Here is a 27,575-nt window from a genome sequence, read left to right as displayed (position 1 = left end):
AGCTTTTCTTTTGCCACCTTTAATTACAGAGGACTTTTTATATCACTGGATTGCTTACAGAAGGTATAAAATTATAATAGAAGAAATGTGCTTATTGAATACTTGATCATGATCGCTTCTATTTCAAATGTAGTCTAATCTGTTAAGATCCTCTTCATATTAGGCTCACAAGCATTAATCATTTACCTAAATATAGGTAATAGGTTAAACGTTTTTTGGTGTATTTACCTTTTTTCCTTTGAAGTTGAGGGTACCAGGCTGCTCCAGCACCCCATAAAACAAGCACATAATGTTGACCTTGAGTCTGCTCCACAGTTAACACAACTTTCTTTTGCTTCTGTCCTCTATAACTGTATAATGCTTCTGGAAAAGGAGAAGTATTTAATCTATCACATGTGATACCATACTTTAATATCTGATAAGTATGTAGTGACAAATAAATAGTACACTAAAATGGTCTTTTATCTTAATTATTTCATAATTTAAAATTAAGGTAACCAAAATGTTTACCTGTCAGTATAGTGATATCAACAACTCTTAGTACTGCGTGGACTAATATTTCAGGCTGAAGGTGCTTCAGTTCTACAAACTCTATACTGTTCATTTTCTGAGGCTGCCTCTGAGGAAGATCTCTGAGACAGGAATGTTTTGAAGACACATAAGCCAGTAAGTCTTGAAGTACAACAGCACTAACTATACTGGAATCTAAGAAAGAGAAACACATACACAAAGGATGGGAACATTATACTTTCTTGACAACATATATTCTTAGAACTGTATGTTATGCTGTGAAGTATGATTCAATGTAAAACATGATTTCACTTCTATAAAATATGTCGCTTATTCCTGAATCAGTTTAGATACAAAAATAAAACTTGGTATTTATAACCAACTGAATTATTTACCATCTCCTAAAAACTGGCAGTATCCTCTTACTTCTCTATTTTGTTAATATCATTTTTCTACCAATTACCCAAGCTAAAAATTTCAGTTATTGTTATAATTTTTTTACTCCTCTACCAGCCAATTATATCCAATCAGTTTCCACTCCCTGGAATCTAATTTGATCATGTCTTCCTCAACTATCCCAACCACCTCCATTCTTCTTCATGACCCTTACCACTTCACACCTGAAATGCTCTATCAGCCTCCTAGCTAACCCTCACACTTTCCCTGAACACGTCTGATTCCTTCCCATTTCTAAGGCTCTGCCCTTACCACCTCACAACCTGCAATGCTATCATCCTCCCTTTTACCTATCCAAATACTACATAGAATAATAACCACTACAGACCCACAGTGATTTCTCCTCCCCTCACTCAGAGAGCGTTTTACCTGTAACTCTCATTTGGCATTTGAGCGTGGGCAGCATTGTAATATTTCTTTTGATTGTTAGATCAGTTATTGAACTCTTCAGTCATTACACCACTTAGATGTTTTTTTCTTTCTTGTCTCAATTTTTTTTCTAATGCTTTATTAAGGTATACTTTACATACAGTAAAAGGCACAAATTTTAAATGTACAGTTTAATGAGTTTTGCTGATTAAACTTAAATTTCTCAAAGAAAAGGGAGGTATGTTTGAGCGCATGACTGATTGTTGACCAAAAAAAGATCTTGGTACAAAACACTTCGGTACTTTGTAGAAGGCAGAGTTTATTAGCCGATTTCAATAGGAAAAAACAAACAAATGATTCTTCTTTCCTTCTTCCATCAATGCTCACTCTCATGTATTCCTTATGACACATTAAAGCCTCATTTTTCACTCATTTATTTCATGAATATTTACTGATCATCTACCATGTGCCAGGCATTATACCAGGTACTAGGAATACAAAGACAAATTATGTCATGATCCCAACACTGAATGGGTTAACAATCCAGAGACAGACAATACTAAGCACAGTGCTCAGGACTTGAGAAATGCATGTAAGCACCCCTAAGAACACACAGAACAGAACTGCCTAGGGAAGCTGGAGGAGGCTTTACTGAGGAATATTTTAGCTGGATTTTGGGAAAATGTCCAGGAGATTTCCAGGTAGCAAACGAGGTAGGCAGGAGTATATTTCCAGGTAAAGAAAAGGGGTTCATAACCTTCTATGTACAAGGATGCTTTTGGTAGTCTGATGAAGCATATGGACCCATAATAAGAGTAATAATTTATAACAGCTTTATTGAGGTCTAATTCACATACATAAACTTCACCCTCTTAAAGTGTACAATTCAATGGTTTTTAGTACACTCAGAGCTGTGGAACTATCACCACTACCTAATTTTAGAACATTTTCATCACAAACTATTTTAAATGCATAAAATAAGATACTTAGGATTGCAAAGACAATCAATTATATAGAAGTAATAAAATATTTTTAAAACTGTGATATATGTGCCTCGTTAGTACATTAAATAACAAGACTTAGCAGAGTAACAACTAATTGCAAGGCACTGTGAGCATCAATGATATTCAAGTTATCTGCAACAAGTGTAATGTGATATAAAGTATATGATTTCCACTGGTGACCAAGTCACAAGTTCTGCTAATATTATTGTCGACTGCTGCCTTATTCATAATCGAAGGAAATGCTAAATCTCAGCTAGTGATTAATGAAATAAAGATGCAATGTTTTTCCCATCCAAATTCATGGACCCCCACCAAAAAAACCAAAACCCATTGCTGTTGAGTCGATTCTGACTCATAGCAACCCTATAGGACGGAGTAGAACTGCCCCATACAGTTTCCAAGGAGTGGCTGGTGAATTTGAACTGCCAACCTTTTTGTTAGTAGCTGTAGCTCTTAACCACTGCACCACCGGGGTTTCCATGGACCCCCTAGTGTAGACGAATCAATTTTCATGGAGGAAAAAACAGGAAGAACGTTTAGAAGGCTAGTGACACTATCACCAAGAGATGATAAATGTTGGAAACAGGCAAGGATACGTGAATGGGAAAAAGGTTATTTATTCATGAGATAGTGCAGAGGTACAATCCAGGAAACAACTGAAATGTGCAGGGTAAAGAAGAGATTAAAGATGACACCAAGATTTCTAGTACAGACAGGTAAGCAGATTAAAATACATGTTTTAATGTTTTTAGAAACCTGATTAAGATTACTCAATTCCTAAATGAATTTTATAAAACAATGGTGATATCACTAACAAAGATAATTAGCATAAGAAAAAAGAAGAGACAGTATGAAAGCTGACTAAGGGAAGAGTGGAGATAAGGAAATCAACTACACTACAGTAAAAACCCAACCCCAAATATCTCCTTCCATATCCTCGATTTATTCATCAGACTTCCTGATTCGTCTTTCATAATACTGTTAGTACATCTGGAATCAGAAGGGCTGGTTCAGATTCTGGCTTTGTCAATAATGATGTCTGTGAACTTGCAAGTAACTTCTCTGGGATTCATTCTTTGTCTATACTATAAAACGCTGGGGGGGGGTGGGGATCCCTGTTATCACATTATTTACTTGTCCCTGTTCCAAAAAGTTTTATATGGAAACGTCTAGTTATTTAGATTTCAAATAAAATAATCTACTGCTTAGAAATACTGAGTTAGCCTTTGATTTACATATTTAATAATATTTAGTATCAAATTTATATCCTGTCACATTATCAAGACTAGGTTTGTAAAATATGTAATACTTCACTATAAGGAAGAAAGAAGTCTTTTCCAAAAGTACAATATACTGATCAGAAGTGTGAGTTGTAACTACTTGCAAAATGAAACTAACCAAGTTGATTTATTCCGGTAGAAGAAATACAATTGCAGTATCTTCAAAGTGTCAACTGATAATCATTTCCCTAAATCAAACAAAAAACCTTTAAAATATACTTTAGCCACTAACCTATGAAAAACAAGGCAACGTAAATTTCAACGTAAGCATAAAAACAATTAATTTGAAGGTTATCTAACTAGTTCACATTTTTTCACATTGCTCTACAAAAACCTGAAGTGCCTCAAAGGTTCCATGGAATATTCTCTACCTGGAATTAGGTCCTAATATTATAATGAAATTATTAAATTACTTGAATCAAGATCAGCCTCAAACCCATAATATCTAGTACAACATCTAGGTTCCAAATCACTTGCAAAATATCTACATACCATGTTATTTTCATTATTTCAACACATTCCTTACCTTTCCATTGTATCAATAGCTATAAAACATGATGAATTTTGCTTAAAGTCCATTTGACTACCATTCACATAAACAGGCTTTCTAAGATGTGGTAAACTCAAATATTCATCTTTTATAGATTAAAATTACATGAAATCCTAAAGTTAAAAACCTGACTGATTTCAAAATCAAATACTGAAACACAAGTTGTCTTAATGTTTTCAGAACCCAATACATGTCATCTGCTTTAATTAAGCCTACAGTTTCAATGATGTTAGTAATGTTCTAAGTTTGGTGGTGGTTTCATGAGTATTTCTTAGTATACGTCATCATTTAAATATATTCTATACATCTTTCATGTATCAAATTTCATAATACAACTATTAATAAAACGAACTTACGATGTTTGGACTAGGGTGATAACAGTGTCAACACAGAGAAGGTGATAAATTTTTTTTTAATTTTCTTTTTTATTGTTGTAGTTTAAATGAAGTTTACATTTCAAGTTAGTCTCCCATACAAAATTTTATACATACATTGTTATGTGACCCTAACAGCTCACCCCATTCTGTGACAGCACACTCCTCCATTCTGCCTGATTCCCCATGTCCATTCAACCAGCTCCTAACCCTCTCTGCCTTCCCATCTCAACTCTGGACAGAAGCTGCCCCTTTGGTCTCTTGTAGCTACTTGACTAAGAGGCACACTCTTCACAAGTATCACTTTATGTCCCACAGTCCAGTCCAATCCCTGACTGAAGAGTTGGCCTCGGAAATTGTTTTAGATCTGGGCTGATAGAGAATCCAGGGGCCATGCCTTCTGGGGTACCTCCAGTCTCAGTCAGACCATTAAGTCTAGTCTTCTTACTAGAATTTGAGTTCTACACCCTGTCTTTCTGCTGCTCCATCAGGGACTCTCTGTTGTGTTCCCTGTCAGGGCAGTCATTGGTGGCAGCCGGGCACCATCTAGTTCATCTGGTCTCAGGCTGATGAAGTCTGAAGTCTCTGGTTTATGTGGCCCTTTCTATCTCTTGGGCTAATACTCTCCTTGTCTTTGGTGTTCTTCAATCTCCTTTACTCCACTTGGTTGGGACCAACTGATGCATCTTAGATGGCCGCTTGCAAGCTTTTAAGACCCCAGTCGCCACTCGGCAAAGTAGGATGCATAACATTTTCTTAATAAGCTTTGTTACGCCAATTGACCTAGACGTCCCCTGAAAGCATGGTCCCCAGACCCCTACCCCTGCTACTCTGTCTCTTAAAGTATTTGATTGCATTCAGGAAATTCTTAGCTTTGGTTTAGTCCAGTTGTGCTGACTTCCCCTGTAGTGTGTGCTGTCCTTCCATTCGCCTAAGATGATTCTTATCTACTATCTAGTTAGTAAATAACCCTCACTCTCCCTCCCCACCCCCATAACCATCATAGAATGTTTTCTTCTGTTTAAACCTTTTCTTGAGCTCTTATAATAGTGGTCTTATACAGTATTTGTCCTTCTGTGGCTGACTAAATTCACTCAGCGTAATAAGTTCCAGCTTCCACCATGTTATATTTCACGGCTTTATCGTTGTTCTTTATCATTGCGTAGTGTTCCACTGTGTGGATATACCATAATTTGTTTAATCCATTCGTCCGTTGATGGGCACCTAGGTTGTTTCCATCTTTTTGCTGTTACGAACAGTGCTGCAATGAACATGGGTGTGCATATATCTATTCGTGTGACAGCTCTTATTTCTCTAGGATATATTCCAAGGAGCGGGATAGCTGGATTGTATGGTACTTCTTTTTCTAGCTTTTTATGGAAGCGTCAAATCAATTTCCAAATTGGTTGTACCATTTAACATTCCCACCAACAATGTGTAAGTGTTCCAGTCTCTCTACAACCTCTCCAGCAATTATTATTTTGTGTTTTTTGGATTAGTGCTAGCCTTGTTGGGGTAAGATGATATCTCATTGTAGTTTTGATCTGCATCTCTCTAATGGCTAATGATCGTGAGCATTTCTACATGTGTCTGTTAGCCGCCTGAATATCTTCTTTGGTGAAGTGCCTGTTCATATTCTTTGCCCATTTTTTAACTGGGTTATTTGTCTTTTTGTTGTTAAGGTTTTGCAGTATCTTGTAGATTTTAGAGATTAGATGCTGATCGGATTTGTTGTAGCCAAAAATATTTTCCCAGTCTGTAGGTTGTCTTTTGACTCTTTCGGTGAAGTCTTTTGATGAGCATAAGTGTTTGATTTTTAGGAGCTCCCACTTATCTAGTCTCTCTTCTGGTGCTTGTGCGTTGTTACTTACGGTTCATATTGTGTTTATGCCATGTATTAGGGCTCCTAGCGTTGTCCCTATTTTTTCTTCTATGATCTTTATCGTTTTCAATTTTATATTTAAGTCTTTGATCTATTTTGAGTTAGTTTTTGTGCATAGTGTGAGGTATGGGTCTTGTTTCAATTTTTTTGCAGATGGATAGCCAGTTATGCCAGCACCATTTGTTAAAGAGACTGTCTTTTCCCCAATTAATGGACTTGGGGCCTTTGTCAAATATTAGCTGCTCATAGGTGGATGAGTTTATATCTGGATTCTCAACTCTGTTCCATTGGTCTGTGTATCTGTTGCTGTACCAATTCCAGGCTGTTATGACTACTGTGGTGGTATAATCGGTTCTAAAATCAGGTAGTGTAAGGCCTCCCACTTTGTTTTTCTTCTTGAGTAATGTTTTGTTTAATTGGGGCCTCTTCCCTTTCCATATGAAGTTGGTGATTTGTTTCTCCATCTCATCAAAAAATGCTGGTAGAATTTGGATCGGGATTTGCACTGTATCTGTAGATTGCTTTGGGGAGAACTGACGTTTTCACTATGTTGAGTCTACCTATCCATGAGCAAAGTATATTTTTCCACTTATGCAGGTCTCTTTTAGTTTCTTGCAGTAGCGTCTTGTAGTTTTCTCTGTATAGATCTTTTATGTCTCTGGTTGGATTTATTCTTAAGTATTTTATCTTCTTGGGGGCTATTGTAAATGGTATTGATTTGGTGATTTCCTCTTCAAGGTTCTCTTTGTTGGTGTAAAGGAATCCAACTGATTTTTGTATGTTTATCTTGTATCCTAAAACTTTGCTGAAATCGTCCATTAGTTCCAGTAGTTTTCTTATGGATTCTTTGGGGTTTTCTGTGTATAAGATCATATCATCTGCAAATAGAGATATTTTCACTTCTTCCCTACAAATGTGGATGCCCTTTATTTCTTTTCCTAGCCTAATTGCTCTGGCTAGACCCTCCAGCACAATGTTGAATAACAGCAGTGATAAAGGGCATCCTTGTCTGGTTTCTGTTCTCAAGGGGAATGCTTTCAAAGTCTCTTCAGTTAGGATGATGTTGGCTGTTGGCTTTGTATAAATGCCGTTAATTATACTGAGGAATTTCCCTTCTATTCCTATTTTGTTGAGAGTTTTTATCACGAATGTGTGTTGGACTTTGTCAAATGCCTTTTCTGCATTGATTGATAAGATCATGTGGTTCTTGTCTTTTGTTTTATGTGATGGATTATATTGATTGTTTTTCTAATATTGAACCATACCTGCATACGTGGTATAAATCCCACTTGATCATGGTGAATTATTTTTTTGATATGTTCCTGAATTTTATTGGCTAGAATTTTGTTGAGGATTTTTGCATCAATATTCATGAGGGATATTGGTCTGTAATTTTCTTTTTTTGTGGTGTCTTTACCTGGTTTTGGTATCAGGGTTATGCTGACTTCACAGAATGAGTTTGGGAGTATTCCATCCTCTTCTATGCTCTGAAATACCTTTAGTAGAAGTGGTGTTATCTCTAGAGAAGGGGAAAAATTTGAAAACAGAATCTGAATTTGAATTATGACCTAGACTCCACAGGGCACGGGGATGGACTAGATGTAGGGATACAAATCGAATCAAAGATGACACTAATGCTTTCGGATTATGTGAACAGATGAATGTGAGTACCTTATACTGACAGCAAGGACACAGAAGAAAAATTGAAAGGAGAACATAATAGGCAAAAACAATGAGTTCACCTGTAGACAAGTTGAATTTGAGATGTCTGTGGGACATAAAAAAATTCAGGAGGAGATTTCAAGTTCCATGGTCTTTGAACTGGGTATTTAAAGACACTCCAACGTGTACATGAGATTCAATATCCAGATCCTCAATTTTCCATATGTACTTTTTCCTATACTGATTTCCCTGAGAATGCCTTTCCTACATCCCCTTTTACAATTACCCCTCTCCTACTTTACAAAACAAGGCATACCTCTCTCTCACCCAAAATCTTGGTATGGTCATTAACCTGTTGCCATCAAGTCGATTTCGACTCAGTGACCATACAGGACAGCGTAGAACTGTCCCATAGGGTTTCCAAGGAGCAGCTGGTGGATTCAAACTGCTGACCTTTTGGTTAGCAGCCAAGCTTTTAACCATTTGACTCAGTGTAAAAACCACTATGTAGATCAAGGGTAGTATCACCAGTGATTTGTCACGTGGATATATATATCATATACTCCTAATATGATACAATGAGAAGGGCACTTCACTTCTGTGATATTCTTCCCCAAAACCCACAACTCCAATCTAATCAAGAGAAAACATGAGACAAACCCATACTGAGGGAGAGTCTATAAAATAAAAAAAATAAGTAAAAAAAACTATAAAGGTCATAAAAACTAAGGAAAGACTGATAAACGCTCGAAACTAAGTAGACCAAACGTAATGAGGTATTCTAGATTAAATCCTAGAACAGAAACAGACCATTAGTGGAAAAACTCGTGAAATTCAAATAAAGAATAAAGTTAATGGTATTGTACCAATGTTAGTTTCTTAGTTTTGATAACTATATGATTATGTAAGATGTTAACATTTTCGGGAGGAATCCCTGGGTGGCGCAAATGGTTAAACACTCGACTACTAGCTGAAAGGTCGGCAGTTTGAACCCAGCCAGAAGCACCTTGGAAGACAGTTCCAGCCATCTGCTTCAGAAAGGTCACAGCCTTGAAAACTCTATGGAGCAGTTCTATTCTGCACACACGGGGTCGCCATGAGTTGGAATCAAGTTGACGGCAACTAACAACAACAAAAACATTTGGGGAAGGTAGGTGAGGGGTATACAGGAACTCTCTGAAACATCATTGTAAAGGTAGGATTATTCCAAAATAAAAAGGTTATTTTTAAAAAACAAAGTATTACCACATAAACATTACTGAACAGAATTCAGAAAGACTTAAGAAAAAAAATCACTATATGGCATATAAGTTGGAAGAAACTGAGTAACACTATTGTAGCTCCTTCCATTCCCATTTGCTTATTTATATGAACAAGGTTTCATGGAGGTTATAGCTACAAAAATGAAAATATAAAATTATGACTGTTAAAGAAATACTTTATTCTTTTTTCAATTACACTTGAGGTGATCAAAATTGGATTAATCATAACCGTTGGTTCATGATAAACTCCCATCATGGTTCCTGTATGACCTACTTCTTTTTCAGCTAGTTATTTGTAATATTGTAATGCTGTTGTTGTTAGTTGCCATCAAGTCGATTCTGACTCATGGCGACCCCACATGAGCAGAACAGAACTGCTCCATAGGGTTTTCAAGGCTGTGACCATTCCAAAGCAGATGGCCAGGCCTGTCTTTCAAGGCACTTCTGGGTGGGTTGGAAGTGCCAACCTTTCAGCTAGTAGTCGAGTGTTTAACCATTTGTGCCACCCAGGGACGTGAACAGTTCAGTGACATTAATTACTTAACATATTTTTTGTTTTAGTTTTAATTTTATAAAAAAAATACATATAATATTTTGATTCTTGCTTTTTACACTAATTCTATTGCTTGGATTCATCTATATTGTCAGGTATCACTGTAGCTTATTTGACTGCTGTAAAACATTTTACTGTATAACTATATGGCAGTTTACTCACTCCCTCTCCTGTTACTGGGCATTGGCTGTGAGGTTTTTGCAATTGTGAACAGCGCTGCTATGAACATTCTTATCGATGTCTCCTGTTGTACATGTGCAAGGATTCTGCTTGGATATATATCTAGGAATAGAACTGCTGGGTCAAAGGGTATATGATTTACAGCTTTAGGAGATAATGCCAAACTGTTTTCTACAGTGCTTGCAACAATTTACATACCACTGCAATGTCTGAGATTCTGTGAGTCTATATCCTAATACTTAGCACTTACAGACTTTAATTTTTGCCAGTCAAATGGATGTAAAAAGGTACGGTCTTTATTTGTATTTCCCTGATCACCAATGGTGTTGACTCTCTTTCCAGGTGTTTACTGGACATACATGTTTCTTCTTCTGTGAAATGTATGTTTCTTCTTCCTCCATTTTCCTATTGGATATATATTAGTTATCTACTGCTACCTAACAAATTGTCCCAAAACTCAGTGACCTAAAACAACACTTATTATCTCAGGCCCTGTGGGTCAGGGATCTGGGCACGACTTAGCTGGGTCCTCTGATTCAGGGATTCTCACAGGCTGCAATCAAGGTGGCAGCTGGGCTGCAGTTCTCTCAAGCCTAGACTGGATGGGGGAAATCCACTTCCAAGCTCACTCCTGTGGTTGCTGGCAGGACTCAGTTCTTTGTGGGCTGTTGAATTGAGTGAGTCAGGTCCTGCTGCACTGTTTCAGTATTCTATCAATTTACTACTTCCCCCATTAATATTACGATATTGTTATTATATTATGTACAGGCTCAATATCTTATATTCATTATTTCATGTAATCCTCACAACTCTACAGGATATTTATGCATTTTAATCTCTATTCCACAGATGGAGAGACAGGTATGGTGAGGTTGAAGAACTTGCCTAAAGATAGAGACTTTGGAAATACTAAGGCCAGGATTTAAAACCTGGTCTATTTGGCTCCAGAGACTATAACTACCAGTTCATACTGTCTCCCTTACTTTTTTTTCCTTTTTTATTTCCTGGAAAAAAAGACAGTCCCTAGTTTCTTCAATAGCTTATTTTAAAGAGAAAATGGATACCAGAGAAGGAAGGTAATTTTTTCCCAGCAGTGGTATATGGAAGAACAAGGATTCAAACCACAGCAGTCTGACTACAAGGCTCATGCTTTTTCCATTACCCCAAGATTTCTTAACCAGAGGTTAAGGAGTTCAAAGGAAGAACTTTGGAGGTGCATGAACTGCTTAGAATTATATGCCAAATTCTGACTATTTACTTAAAGTCCATTTATCTGGAGAAATGGCCCACAGCTTCACAAATAGCTCTATGATTCCCTGAAAGGTGAAGAACCAACACTATACTGACTCTCTAAGAAAAATAAGAAAATGAAACATGAACCCCAATGCTTCTTACAATCAATCTGATTACAATATATAAATTCATTTTTTAAAATTCTACTTTTATTCTTACTGAAGAAATCTCTACTGCTAACCTGTTTAGAAAACATGTTATGAAACTCTATTTTTTCCTGATATGTTTATATATTTTAAAGGCTAAGAAATTATTACATTTAAAATGTGTCTTACATTCTTCAGGCTCAACAGATGAATAACTCCCAAGATTTAGTAACTGACTGGTAAACGTTGATTGTAGTACTGTCTCACCAACCCACTGATCCTCATGAACAGTAACATCTAGAGAGGAGAAAAAAACTTCTGATTATGCCATAAATTTCTTTATAAGAATGTATTATTCATGCCTCCCACATGCCAGGCAACTGAATTTCAGATAAATTAAATGATCTGCCTAAAGGTACAAAATGATAAAACAGCAAATCTGAGATCTGAACCTAGGTATGTCTGTATACTGGTAAAATAACAGAGTTGCTTCTGTACATTCAAACATTATCAGTATGGAAGCTCACTGCTCCACAGAAAAAGATTTAATGGCTTTTGTTTACATAAGGCAAATGTTATAATATATATTTCTAAAAAACAAAACAAAACAAAAACATCTTCCAGGGCCAAGAAGCAAAGAAGTGGTGCCTAGGATAGCAAATAACGTTCAGTATGCATTTATCCCTTCTATATAAACGTATCTGAACATAAGGCATTCTTCGCAGACTTTATTTTTCCCTAAATGACGTGGTAATCACCATCTATGGACGTTAAAAGTGAAAAAGACTATGGAAGTAAGGAACACTTTCCAATGAGAAAAAGAGCTGTAAGACCTCAGATGGATAGAAAAGAATCATGTAGTGGAACTAAACATACTAATATGCCAAGTAGGGCAAAACTATAAGTAAAAAACTGTAAAGAGAGGGAGGTGTCCCAGGCAGGATATAATCAGGTACAAAGTCGTGGAGGAATAAAGATATATTAACAGTAGCAAAATAATTTACAGTTAATGAGAAAGGAAAACAAAAATGTATAAATTCTAAGTGATTGCTTCCAAATTTGTATTCCAGATCCTCCTCAGCTGTAGACTTGTTTATTCACAGCTGCATTATGGACATTCTTGCCTTGAAGTTCTATTAGCTCCCCAAATTCAGCATCATCAAAACCTGTTTTTCCTCTCATTTGTTGGTACTATGTCACTAGTAAGATAAAAATTTGAACTCATCCTGAATGTCTACCTCTCCCTTCCACCCTCTGCCCCCAATATCTCACCTTATTTTTTTTAATTGATGTAGTTAAATGAAGTTTACATTTCTAGTCTCCCATACACAATTTTATACATACATTGTTATGTGACCCTAACTGCTCACCCCATTCTGCAACAGCACACTCCTCCTTTCCACCCGATTCCCCATGACCATTCAACCAGCTCCTAACCCTCTCTGCCTTCCCCTCTCACCTCTGGACAGAAGCTGCTCCTTTGGTCTCTTGTATCTATTTGACTAAGAAGCACACTCTTCACAAGTATCACTTTATGTCCCACAGTCCAGTCCAATCCCTGTCTGAAGAGTTGGCCTCAGAACCAATATCTCACCTTTTGATTTTACCTCTTCGATCTGCCCACCACCTTACCACTGCTACTCTTTTACATCAAACATTCCTCTCTCTCCTATCAGATCCTCTTCCCACCTCCAGTCCTTGTCCCAAAGAATATTAGCTAAGGTTCTTATTCCCCTGCAAACTGTTTGGTGAGAACTAACAATTGCCTTGAAATTTTCTTTTTCAAAGCTCGAAGACTGAGCTATACCTCTCCTTTAGATAAGTTATTAGGCTTAATCAACTTTCTCCTGGTCTGAGAGTCAACTTATCTTCTTAAAATGACTGGTATCTCTGCTCTAATACACTGTGTACTGATTTTAAAGTCATTTGACAAAGAACACATAACAAAATGTTAGGTTTCTGATGTGAGACAAAAAAGCAGGATAAAAACAGTGTGTTCTTTATAAGTATTCCCTGACTTACTGTTACGGATTGAATTGTGTCCCCCAAAAATGTGTGTTGACTTGGCTGGGCCATGATTCCCAGTACTGTCTGACTGTCCATCATTTTGTCATCTTATGTGATTTTCCCATATGTTGTAAATCCTGCCTCTATGATGTTAATCTATATGATTAGGTTGTATTTTGAGTCAATCTCCTTTGAGATATAAAAGAGAAGAGAGAGCAGAGAGATAGAGGGACCTCATACTACCAAGAAAATGGCTCCAGGAGCAGAGTACGTCCTTAGGACCCAGGGTCCCTGCACTGAGAAGCTCCTAGACCAGGGGAAGATTGATGATAAGGACCTTCCTTCAAAGTTGACACAGAGAGAAAGCCTTCCCCTGGACCTGACATCCTGAATTCGGCCTTCTAGCCTCCTGGACTTGAGAGGATAAATTTCTCTTTGTTAGAGCCATCCACTTTTGGTATTCCTGTTGTAGCAGCCCTAGATAACTGAGACACTTACAACATACCTGAGTTACAATGAATCGTACTTGTAACTGTTCAAGTTTGTGTGTGTGTACATCTTATCGTTAGTAATATGTACTACATACAATGTTGCAATGTGTAATGTGCTGATGTCATCATATCTATAAGTTTATAAGTAATGTTTCCAACTCCCAAAGAAAAATTAGGATCAGATTTGTAAAGATAATGACAATGAAAGGCAACAATAATAAAAACTAAAAAAAAAGAAAACAGAGGTGTTCAATTTATGTCAGGACCGACTTACAACAGAGTCATCAGAATGGAACTCTGTTGTAAGTTGGGGACTGCCTGTATATAATAAAAGTATGGATTCCGGAGTGATGCTAAAAAACCTGTTGCCATCGAGTTGACTGTGACTCATAGCAACCCCATTACAGCGCAGAACTGCTCCATAGGATTTTCTTGTAATCTTTATGGAAACAGACGGTCAGGCCTTTCTTCCGTGGTGCTGCTGGGTGAGTTTGAACTGCCAACCATAAGGTTAGTAAACCAAAAAAAATCAAACCCATCACCATCAAGTTAATTCTGACTCACAGCAACCCTACAGGACAGAGGAGAACTGCCCCACAGGATTTCCAAGGAGTGTCTGGTAGATTTGAACTGCTGACCTTTTGGTTAGCAGCTGTAGCTCTTAACCACTACATCAGCAGGGTTTCCGATGGTTAAGAGCTTGGCTGCTAACCGAAAGGTCCGCAGTTCGAATCCACCAGCTGCTCCTTGGAAACCTGATGGGGCAGTTCTACTCTGTCCTATAGGGTTGCTATGAGTCAGAATTGACTTGAAGGCAACGGTTTAGGTTAGTAGAGTCAAGTACATATCATTTGTGCCACCCAGGAACCTAACTGGAGTGATGCTAACCCAGGTCAGATCAAGGCTTTGCCACTTTCTAGATGTGTAACACTGAACATATTATTTCTCTGTGCCTTGATTTCCTCAACTGAAAAATGGGGATAATAGTCAGTAACTTTCTCATATAGTTGTTGTAGTGATTTGATATACATGTAAAATATTTAAAACAGGGCCTGACACAAAGTAAGTTCCCAATAAATATCAGCTATTACATATGGAGGAGGCCTGGTGGCGCAGTGGTTAAGAACTTGGTTGCTAACCAAAACGTCAGCAGTTCGAATCCACCAGCTGCTCCTTGGAAATCCTACGGGGCAGTTCTACTCTGTCCTATAGGGTCACTGTGGGGTGGGTACTGAGTCGGAATCGACTTGACAGCAACAGGTTTGGTATTATATATGTATGCATACACATTTTAAAGAGCATAGGAAAAATGACTAGAAAGAAAACACTCCAAAATTGTAATGAGGAGTTTCTTCTCCTCTCTGTATTTCCAAAACAATTAATATAATTTCAATAATAAACGAAAATAATAAAGTAGCAGAAATGCTGTCCTTTCACCATGGGAGAGCTAATATAATTAAAGGATTATAAGTAAGACATACATAGAACAAAGAGCAAGTCTGATGATATAACCTGAATACTAACATAGTGAATGAATGAGAGGGGCAACCAGGGAAGGCTTCTTAAAGGAGAAGATGAGTGGAAAGGAGGGACAGAACTAAGAAGGACACAGCAAGGACCCAGAAATAGCAACGAACAGAATATTGAGGAATGGTAGGGAGACCAACATGGATGCTGTAACAGGATCAAATCATGCTGGAGCCGAGAAGAGGCAAACGGTAATAAAGAATCCCTGGAGACTTAAAGTGGGGAAAAAATAAAAAACCCAACACAGCTTTATAAAATAAACTATCACTACACCACAATGACCTCACCTGTGAGCAAAATTATATCTCCAGGAAACACTGTAAGTGCCCAAAATGCTGCAGTTCGCCACATAAAAACCTTCTTCTTAATTTCTGACTGGTCGATGACTGTGGTTGCCGCTACAGGTACCGCAGAGCCAGAAGGTGGCCCTGATTTTATGTTTACTTCCTTCACATGACATGGAGATAACACCATGACTAAGCAATTATATTTCTGACTTTTACAATTACAGTTTTTTATTAATGATGTCTTTTTAATGTACTTAAATTCAGACACATTCCTCCGGTCCAGTGTTACAGCAAGATCTCTTGCATTAGAAAGCAATTTAGTTTTCTTAGATACTTGAAAGCCTTTAGATGGAGCTTTAGAATGTCCTAATTTATCTTCAGATATCAAACTTCTTTCAATAGAAATTTTATGAAAGGTATTGAGTTGGGAGCACAGTATTCCTGAGCTAAATGACTCAATACAGATCTCATTTGGCGGCAGTGTTTCTTCAGGACTGAAAAGTTCTTGAGATCCTATATTTTCTTCAAGATTGGTATCAGAGTTTATGAGGATGTGGTTATTTTTTGTTTCAGGACCAACAGGACTAAAAAGTTCAAGGGAATATGCTTCATTTTGTCCACTTTTATATCCTTCTGCAAAATCATCACTATGCTGAATCAAATTATCTTCCGTTCCTCTTACTTCCTCATGACTTGCCTTTGGTCCAATCTCCATGTTTATGGTCTCTTTATTTAGAGAATTCTGCCCTTTACACTTCCTCTGAGCTAAAAAAGCAACCTGGCTGGAGGTCATTATACTGAGAAATTCAGTATCAGTAGATATTTTAAGGTTTGAGACCTTCTTAACTCCTCTTTTAGATCTTGGCTTATCTACTGTTTTGGAGAACAAGAATTCCACACACAGGTTTTGCATTTCATGATGTACTCTTGGCACATAAGTTGTTTCTACAGCTTCTGGCCCTATATTAATCTGTTTGGTACTACAGACCAAATCTAATATAGCTGCACACTTATGACCTAACTGTAACGGTGTTTTTGTTAAGTTTGGAGCACAGATACTTGACTGCTCTTGATGCTGTTCAACTGTGATTTTCTTATTTTCAGTGACAAGCTTTTGATTCTTTTCTTCTCCAGTTACATGCTGAACTCTGCTCTTAAATCCACATACTTGCACGCTAGAGTCTGTTAAACCATTCATCCCTGAGGGGGAACACTTCTGAGATTTTATATTCTGTGTCTCAGAAATACAACATATCAAGTCATCTTTCAAATGAACTGATCTTTTCCTAGAGCTCAGTGAACAATGACTATTAAGACCTAGGGGGTCAATATTATCTAGGACTTGATAATTTTCAGGGTTTTTGTGCTTGTATTTTTCATCCTTCAGATGTAAAGAATGTTGACTGTACAAAAGCTGAATTTTTTTCCAGGGGTCAGCAGTAGGTATTACAGAAGTTGGTTCCTGTGATACTGTCATTTTCAGCGGAAGAACTGGAGCACCCCAAAAAATGTAGACTTGAGATCCTCCCATCATGGTTTCTGATAAAAATTAAAAATCTAAAGTTAATACTTGGTCAATACATTTTTGTATTATTGATATTAACTTAATAATGTACCAAAGGCAAATACATAAAATATGAATCAAAAACATAATTAGTAGAGGTGATTTATTTTGGTAAATCCATTTAATTATAAAACTCACAAATACACAAGAAATCACAAAGAGAAAGTAAAATATTCACAAAATATCTTCACCTAGAGACGCTCTTTAAGGGAAACAAAACTAAATATATATATATATATATATATATAAATATATATATATAAAAGAAAAAAACCAAACCTGTTCCCATCAAGTGGATTCCAACTCATAGCGAACCTATAGGACAGAGTAGAACGGCCCGATAGGGTTTCTAAGGAGCGGCTGGTGGATTTGAACTGCCAACCTTTTGGTCAGCAGTCATAGCTCTTAACCACTATGCCACCAGGGCTCTAAAACTAAGTATAAAACCAAACCCGTTGCTGTCGATTCTGACTCACAGCGACTCTACAGGACAGAGTAGAATTACCCCATAGGATTTCCAAGGAGCACCTGGTGGATTCAAACTGCCGACCTTTTGGTTAGCAGCCAAACTCCTAACCACTACACCATCAGGGTTTCCAAAACTAAGTACACTAACCTCAAATGGGTAATGTTTTGACACAAACAATGCATGCCTTCTGCATTTGTTTGCCGGTTGCACCCACCTCTGCAAGGTATTTTCGTAAGCATGCTATGCTAATTTTTTTTTAGAGCAACACGTGGAAGAGGACTGGCATGGCAGTGCTTATGAAGGTGCATGCTGAGGGGAGGGCACGGTGGACAAACAAATGCAGAAAGGCGCATGATACTTGTGTGAAAATATGGTAAATAAGTGTTTAGTATGTTAATTTCTTGTGTTGTGTAAACTTGGTCTATTTAAATAAGGTAGTAGAGAAGGGGAAAGAAAGCATTTGAAATTGTATTATAGTTACCTTTAAATTAAATATACCTGTCTTCATGACTCCATAGATTATCTTGGTATATTTAGGGTCTCCTTCCTTCAACTAAGCAGCCTCAGTGACACAGTGGTTAAGTGCTCAGCTGCTAACCAAATGGTCAATGGTTTGAACCCACCAGCCACTCTGTGGAACAAAGATTTGGCAGTCTGCTTCCATAAAGACTACAGCCTTGGAAACCCTACAGAGTACTTCTACTCTGTTCTACAGGGTCACTACGAATTGGAATAGACTCAACAGCAAAGAGTTTGTTTTTTGGTTCTTCCTTCAACTGGGAACTCAATTTTCAAGACTGAACTAGAAGGCTCAAATCAGAAGGCAAAGGAAATTAATAACTGAGGCTTCAAAATGTGTAAGTGACTGTTATCTGGCTTCACTTTAATCTGTAAGCACAATCAATACCAGATTCTATATATTTTAATCCTCTCTAAAACATAAGTAGAAAGATTAAGAAGTAACAGAAGTAGTCTCCAACTTACCATGTATTCAGGTTATGATGAACTATACTTATGACTGATCTTTTTTTATTGGTACGTTTTATCATTAGTAATATGTACTACAAACAATGTAGTATGTAATTTGCTGATGTCATCATATCTGTAAGCTTATATGTAAAGTTTCCAACTCTCAAAGACAAAGATCAGACTTATAAAGATACTGATTAATAACAAACAATAATAAAGATGGCCTCAGATGGTGGTTTAGTCAGACACACCACGCCATCGCTCTACTGCAAAGACCTGAGAAACCAAGTGAAAGAGATAGAGATGACAATCCTGGAACCCTGAGCATCAAACGGAAGGGTAAAGAATTAGATCAAACACTGACTGAAAGAAGAAACTGAATGAAAACAGCAAATCAGGAGAGATATGGAGCAGAGATGCCAGCTGGCCCTGCACAGTGTGGCCATCTTGACATAAAGTGAGCAGTGATCCTGTGTGAGGAGCACAGGAAGGCAACTTCATAGAATACCGAATAGGAGACACGGAAACTGTGTAGACATACCTGGAGTGAAGCAAGGTGAGCAAGACAGGAATCATATCTAAGAAGGAAAAACACACGAAGGAGGGTGAGAGCTCCAGGGATCCTGACATCCACAGAGTAGGGAGGGAGCCAGGATTCAGAGAGAACTACTCACCAGCAGCAGTCCCTGACCATTAGGGTAGGTGGCGCACACGGAGTAACATCCATAGAGTGTCAGCAGGGGTCTCCCACCCGACCAGACTCCAGCCAGCACCCCCATAAACACTTGGTCAGGGCCAGGTCCAGAATGCTGCCTGTAGCCAATGGGTAGTGCCAAGGAACCTATCCCAGGTGACCAGAGGGGTATGGTTCCCCATGCCTGGTCTCCTGTGATTAGCAGCACAAATCTCGCCCCAACCCCTGCTACCTCACCCTCCCAAGGACTGCAGTATGACCTCTCCCAGCCCCATGTGCCAGCACCCTCCCCCTCCTACTCACCTGATGAGCGGCAGAGAGTGCTCCCAAATCCCCGGTTGCCTGCCACACCCCCACCTGCTGCCCTGCCCACCCAGCAAACAGTAGAGAGCACTCCTGTGCCCACCAGTCACCTGCCACAACACCCTGGCTGCCACCCCGTCCACCCTAGGAGTGCCATCGTGCATTCCTGTGCCACTGGATTGATGACACGAGGCAACTTGCACCCATCCAGCCTGCTCCCAGCTCCCCGGAACACTTGGTGAACAGCAATGCGCATTTGCCCTGTCTGCTGCTGCCCCGTTCACATGGCAGCACGTGGTGAGCACTCCTGGCTGCCAGACCAGTTATCAGTGGAGCACACCCAATCTGCCTACCTTGATATATCAAAATAAAACAAAAAATCAGGACAAAACAAACATACAATCAATCAATACATAAATAAAAGAATATTTTAATGCTTCGGAGACATCAGACAATAACAAATCATATGAAAAAACAGAATAAGATGGCAAAAGCAAAGAAAACCTTCCAGAGGAAGAAAGAATAATAGAACTACCTGAGAAGGAATTCAAAACACTTACATTTATGATCCTCAAAGAGATCAAGGAAAATGCAGGAAAGACTCTAGAAGAATTCAGGAACACAATACAAAAAAAAAATGACAGACTCAATATACAATTACATAACATACAAAAACATTTAGAAATTCAGAAGATTAACAATAAAATATCACAGATAACTCAACGGAAGGACACAGAAGTACAACTGAATCAAAAGAAGAAAGAATCAGCAAAATAGAGGACAAATTCCTTGCTACTCATTTGTTAGGAAAACAATCAGAAAAAAGAATGAAGAAACCCTAAGTTATGCAGGACACCATCAAGAGGAATAATTTCTGCATAATAGGAATTCTGAAGAGGAAGGGGGAAAAATACAGAGACAATTTTTGAGATATATCGGCTGAAAACTTCCCAAATATCATGAAAGACGAAAAGGTTACTATCTAAGAAGCTCATGAAATTCCATACAGGATAGAGCCCCTCAAAATTCACCAAGATACATCATAATCAAACTTTCCAAAACCAATGACAAAGAAAGAATTCTGAAAGCAGCTTGTGAAAAATGAAATACCACTTACAAAGGGGGACTATAAGACTAAGTGCTGACTTCTCATCAGAAACCATGCAGGCAAAAAGGCAACGGGATGACATATAAAATTCTGAAGGAAAAGAACTGCTAACCAAGAATCATATATCCAACAAGACTGTCTTTCAAAAATGATGGCAAAATTAAGAGATCCATAGCTAAGCAGAAATTAAGGGCATTTGTGAAAACCCGATCAGCTTTACAAGAAATATTAAATGCAGTCCTAAGGATAGAGAACCAAGGACATAAGACAACGTCTGAGATAAAGACACAAGACAACATCAACCAGATACCAACCCAGATGAAGACTTCACAAACGCAAAATAAAGCTAAAAAAAAACTGACTACAGGGAACCAGAGGAGTTAAGCTATAAACAATGACAACTACGAAACAAAAAAAGGGCATTAAAGATGTAATTAAAGAACTTCCATATGGGGAGGAAATCAGGGGAATTTCAAGATTAATTTTAATTTTAAGGAGATTAAGGTAAATTTTAGGGCAACCACAAAGAAAAGTAAAAAATCTACTCACCAAAATAAAGAAGAAGAAAACTAAAAAGACTCAGTAAACACAAAAACAACAAGGATTGATAAAAAAAGAAAATCCGTATACAAAAAGAACTCAGCCCAGAAAATTAAGAGGAACAAAGAAACCATTAACACCACCAAAAAAGTACATTAAAATAACAGCAGTGAATCCATTCCTATTGTTAATCACGTTGAATGTAAATGGATTAAATGCATCAGTCAAGACACAGACAGGGCCAGAATGGATTAAAAAAAAATGACTCATCACTATGTTCCCTGAGAGAGACACACACTAGACACAAAGACACAAGAAAGTTAAAAATAAAAGGATGGAAAGAAATATATATAAAGCAAATAGTATCCAAACAGAGAGCAGGAATAGCAATAATAATTTCAGATAAAACAGACTTTAAGTCAAAATCCATTGTAAGGGACAAACAGGGGCATTACATAACAACTAAAGAGTCAATTCACCAAGAAGACATAACAATAATAAATATTTACGCACCCAATGACAGGGCTCCAAAATACATAACACAAACTCTAACAAAATTAAAAAAAGACACAGTCCTACAATAATAGAAGGAGACTTTAACACATTACTTTAGACGAAGGAAAGAACAACAAGAAAGAAACTCAATAAAGACACATAAAACCTAGACTTCTGGCAACATGGCGCTCTAGGCAGAAGCACCACACCGTCCCTCCGCAGCAAAGATCCAAAAAACTAAGCCAAACAGAGAAAACAGCAATCCTGAAAACCTAAGCATCAAATGAAGAGATAAAGAACTCAGCCAAGCACCAAATGGCATAAGAAACTGACAGAGAACAGAGAGTGAGGAGACTTACATGCAGAGGACCCCTATCAGCTAATGCAGCATGGATCCACAATCTTGGACTCCTATCAGAGACCAGCGAACGGGGTATGAGAAAACAGCTTCACAGAGCTTCCAGCGGGAGAGAGAATAACCAGTAACCAGCGATATACGCTTTCCCACTCTCCACACTTCTTCACCCCCACTCGGCGTCCTCCACTTTCTGTGGCCAGTCTCTTGGCCGGGAAGCACCAGCTACTTGGATTCCATCCGCCCGCACTGGCCTACTCCCTGAGTCCCATTTGTTGCCTGCTGGTGTTGCTTGATTCCGCTTCTTTTGATTTCTTCCTTACCTCTCACGACCTCCCCCTCCTTTCACTCAAATACCTGGTTCCATGTGCCATTGTTGCTTCTTCCTGAAAGCCTACAAAACTCCGGTCGAATGTAAAACAGTTTCCCAGTCTGTGCTGCCAGGCTGGTAGGATCCCAAGGCTTTTTTTTGTAGTTGTTGGCTTGACTTGTTTGTTTGTTTTCCTTTTCTGTTCTCAAATGGGAAGCCCGTTCTAGCTGGGCAGTACTCCAAGGCTAGGGACCTACCCACTCAGCTTCTGCAGCTGTAAAGAGGGATACCTGAGGGCATTTCTTTTTCTTGGGTTTTTTTTTCCCTGTTTTTTGGGGGTTTTCTTGTTTTTTTTTTTTTAATTTGTTTTGTTTTCTTTTCCCTCTTTTTCCCTTTTTATCTTTCTTCATTACTCAGTTTCTCGTCTCTCTATACTTTCCTTCTCTTCCTGTCCCCTGAATACCTGGCACTGAGTGACACCTCTACGCCTTTCAGCCAGGGTGTACTTCAACACCTGGGCACAATTTCCCCAGACCTCGAAGCCTCACCGGTGGGATCCCTGAGAGCTTTTCTTTTCTTTTTTCTTTCTAGTTTTTATGTATTCATTCTTTTGTTCGTTTTCTGCTTTTTGTTTTTCTCCATTTCATAATATCTCATCTCTCCACTCCAACGGCAATATTCCCTAGCACTTCTTTGTTTGTATGTTTTTGACTCCTGTTCTCTCCTCTCTCCCATACCCATCTTAGCTGTATACATCACGATCTCCCCCCTCCATCTTGCCTACCTGCACTGTGCACTTAACATCACACCACTAAGCAGCACAGGCATGGCCTACTGAAACCTGCCCTGCACTAATTATTGGCCCACCCTGGTGGCTGTAGTAAGTGTCACAAACAACCCATCCCAGCAACTCCTCTTCAAGTACACCTGCCCTGCTGTACCATATCTGAGTGAATAACCCTGTCAACTGAGGTGAAAAGAATCATGCCCACAGACAAGCAAACAACAAAGAACACACAGCCCACCTACTCACACAGAGCCAAATAAAAAAAAAAAGAACGAAACAAACAAATCTCCAATCAATAAATGAGAAAAATAACTACTGAATGCCCCGAAGACAGCAGACAATATCAAAACATTTACAAAAACAGAACAGGATGGTTACAGTAGGTGTCCAAAATAAAACACCAGATGATTTTCCAGTAGAAGAAAAGGCACTAGAACTATCTGATACGGAATTCAAATCTCTAATACTCAGAATTATCCAAGAGTTGAAGCAAAAAGTAGATAAAAATGAGGACAAAACAGATAAATTCATGGAAAAGGCAGACAAATTCATGGAAACTACAGACCAAAGAATGGAAGAATTCAGAAAAATAATGCAGGAACAAAAAGGCCAAAATAAATTCATAACTAGAAACTATACAAAAACAACAATCAGAAATCCAAAAGATAAATGAGATTTCAGACATGGACAGTTTCATAGAAGGGCTGAGGAGCAGATCTGAAATGGTGGAAGACACGATCAGCGGAACTGAAGACAAACACACGGATACAACTGTGTTTGAGGAAAACTCAGAAAAAAAAACAAAAAAATGAAGAAACCCTGAGAATTATGTGAGATACAATCAAAAGCAAACATCTGCGAGTGATTGGAGTTCCAGAACAGGGAGAAAACAGTAAACACACAGAGGATTACTGAAGAACAGCTGACAGAAAACTTCCCCAATATCATGAAAGATGAAAAGCTGGCCATCAAAGAAGCTCAATGAACCCCATATAGAATAGACCCCAAAAGAAAATCACCTAGGAATATCATAATCACACTCACAAAAACCAAAGACAAAGAATCCTGAGAGCAGCTCGTGAAAAACAAGAAGTCACGTACAAAAGAGAAACAATAAGACTAAGCTCAGATTATTCGGCAGAAACCATGCAGGAAGGAAGGCAATGGGATGACATACATAAAACCTTGAAAGAAAAAAATTGCCAGTCAAGAATAAAATATCCTGCAAAACTCTCGTTCAAATATGGTGGTGAAATTAGGACATTTCCCGATAAACAGAAATTAAGGGACTATGTAAAAACCAAACCAAATTTACAAGAATTATTAAAGGAAGTCCTTCGATCTGAGAACAAACAACTTCAGCTCACAAGCTGAATCCAGGACGCAGGATCGTACCAGCCAGATAACAATTTAGGAAATAAACTCTCAAGGACAACCCAAAACCAAAACAAATACAACTGGGAATCAGAGAAGTTGACTTGTAAATGACAACAACATCAGAACAATAAAAGAGGGAATAAACGGTGTAGGTACAGAACCTTCTACTGGAGAGGAAGGAAAGGCGATACCAAGTAATGATAGACTGCTTCAAACTTAGACAGATACAGGTAAATTTCACGGTAACCACAAAGAAAGTTAACAGACATAAAGGGAAAATACATGAAGTCTCAACAAAAATAAAACCTACAAAAACAAAAGAAATGAAAAAAAAAATCCACAAACAAAAGGAATTCAGCACAGGAAAGTAACAGGAATGAAAACAACGTCAGCACCTAAAAAAAAACCACTACAAAATGAGAGCAATAAACTCACATCTATCATTAATTACACTAAAAGTAAATGGCCTCAATGTACCCATAAAGAAACAGAGAGTGACAGAATGGATAAGAAAACAGGATCCATCAATATGCTGTCTACAAGAGACACACCTTAGAAACAAAGATGTGAATTTATTAAAACTAAAAGATTGGAAAAAAATATATCAAACTAATAACTACCAAAAAAGAGCAGGAGTGGCAATACTAATCTCAGATAAAATAGACTTATAACAAAATCTACCATAAAAGACAAAGAAAGACACTATATAATGATTAAGGAGACGATCCATCATGAAGACATGACCATAATAAACATCTACGCACCCAATGACAGGGCTCCAAAATATATAAAACAAACTCTAACAGTACTGAAAACAGAAATCGACAGTTCCACAATAATAGTAGTAGACTTCAACACACCACTCTCAGTAAAGGACAGAACATCTAAAAAGAAATTCAGCAAAGATATAGAAGACCAAAAGGGCACAATCAGCCAACGTGACCTCAGAGCATAGAACAAAAAATAGGACCAACGCTACAGGCCCTAAAACACAGCATTAACAGGATACAAACCATAACCATCAACGCACAAACCCCAGAGAAAAGGTAGATAACTGGGATCTTCTAAAAATCAAACACCTATGCTCTTCAAAAGACTTCACTAAAAGAGTAGAAAGAGAACCTACACGCTGGGAAAAAATTTTTGGACAGTACAAGTCAGACAAAGGTCTAATCTCCATAATCTAAAAGAAAATCCAACACCTCGACAACAAAAAGACAAATAATCCTACTAAAAAATGGGCAAGAGAAATGAATAGACACTTCACCGAAGAAGACATTCAAGTGACCAACAGCCACATGAGGAAATGCTCGCGTACACTAGCCATTAGAGAAATGCAAATTAAAACCACAATGAGATACCATTTCACCCCAGCATTAATGGCACGAATAAAAACATTCGGAAATAACAAATGTTGGAGAGGCTGCAGGGAGATCAGAAATCTTATGCACTGCTGGTGGGAATGCAAAATGCTACAACCATTTTGGAAAATGATACGGCGCTTCCTTAGAAAGCTAGAAATAGAAATACCATACGATCCAGCAGTCCCACTCATAGGAATATATCCTAAAGAAATAAGAGCCATCACACGAATGGACATACACACACCCATGTTCATGGCAGCATTGTTCACAATAGCAAAAAGATGGAAACAACCTAGATGCCCATCAACAGATGAATGGATAACCAAACTACGGTACATACACACAATGGAGTACTACACAACGATAAAGCACAATGATGAATCTGTGAAGCATCTCATAACATGGATGAAACTGGAGGACATTATGCTGAACGAAATAAGTCAATCACAAAAGGAGAAATATTGTATGAAACCTCTATTGTAAAAACTCATGAAAAAGTTTATACACAAAAAGTAACAATCTTTGAAGTTCCGGCAAAATGGTGCTCTAGGCAAAAGCACCACGCCGTCCCTCCAGAGCAAAGATCCGAAAAACTAAGGCAAACAGAGAATAGAATAATCCTGAAACCCTGAAACATCAAATTAAGAGATAAAGAACTCAGCCAAACACCAAATGGAGTGAGAAAACTGACAGAGAACAGAAAGCGAGCAGAGATTCATGCAGAGGTCCCTACCAGCTAACGCAGCGTGGATCCGCCATCTTGGACTCCTATCAGAGACCAGCAAACAAGGGATACAAGAAAGCAGCCTCATGGGGCGTCCAGCGGGAGACAAACAACCGGTAATTTGCGATATATGCTTTCCCACCCCCCACCCTTCTTCACCCCGACTCGGCCTCCTCTGATTCCTGTGGCCACAATCTCTTGACCAGGAAACACCGGCTGCCTGGATTCCATACACCCGAATGGGTGGCTCTCTGAGTGCCAGTTGTTGGCTACTAGTGTTGCTTTTTCTTTTTTCTCCTTCTTTTGATTTCTTCCTTGCCTCTTGCCACCTCCCCCTCCTTTTACTCGAGTACCTGGCTCCGTGCGCCACCTTTGCTTCTTCCTGAGGGGCTGCGGAGCTCCGTTCCGGTGTGGAACTGCTTCCCAGTCTGGGCTGCCAAGCTGGTGGGATCCTAGGGCTTTGTTCATTTGTTTGTTTTGAATTGTTTGTTTGTTTTCTTTTCCTTTTCTTTACTCGGGAGACTTTTCTGGCCAGGCGGAGCTGCGTGGCAAGGTGACTCCCCCTGGGCTTGCACAGACATGCACAGGGATCCAAGAGCATTTCTTTTTTCGTGGGTTTTTTTTTTTTTTTTTTTTCAGTATTTTTGGGGACCTTTCTTGTTCTTTTTTTATTTTAATTTGTTTTGTTTTCTTTTCCCTCTTTTTTCCTTTTTGTCTTTCTTCATTGCTCACTTGCTCGTCTC

General features: G+C 38.3%; 1 protein-coding gene across 5 annotated transcripts in view; it reads right to left on the bottom strand.

Annotated features, from left to right (window-relative positions):
* Nucleotides 1-27,575, bottom strand: part of SHLD2 (shieldin complex subunit 2) — a 169,749-nt gene that overhangs the window by 66,602 nt on the left and 75,572 nt on the right. For 4 of the 5 annotated variants that reach the window (XM_023740430.1, XM_023740431.1, XM_012558298.2 and 1 more), the window contains 4 exons: nucleotides 15,774-17,312; nucleotides 11,651-11,758; nucleotides 511-705; nucleotides 229-363 (listed from right to left, as the gene is read on the bottom strand). In XM_023740430.1, the coding sequence (XP_023596198.1) occupies nucleotides 229-363; nucleotides 511-705; nucleotides 11,651-11,758; nucleotides 15,774-17,307 (1,972 nt within the window). In that variant the 5' untranslated portion in view covers nucleotides 17,308-17,312. Of the gene's footprint in view, nucleotides 1-228; nucleotides 364-510; nucleotides 706-11,650; nucleotides 11,759-15,773; nucleotides 17,313-27,575 lie in introns of those variants that run through there. The other variant, XM_023740433.1, reaches the window with a different exon arrangement.

The sequence above is a fragment of the Trichechus manatus genome, unplaced genomic scaffold (assembly GCF_000243295.1).
Source record: "Trichechus manatus latirostris isolate Lorelei unplaced genomic scaffold, TriManLat1.0 scaffold00155, whole genome shotgun sequence".
In the NCBI taxonomy this organism is placed as follows: Eukaryota; Metazoa; Chordata; class Mammalia; order Sirenia; family Trichechidae; genus Trichechus; species Trichechus manatus.
Note: the sequence above shows the minus strand (reverse complement) of the source record. Positions and strands in the feature narration are given on the sequence as shown.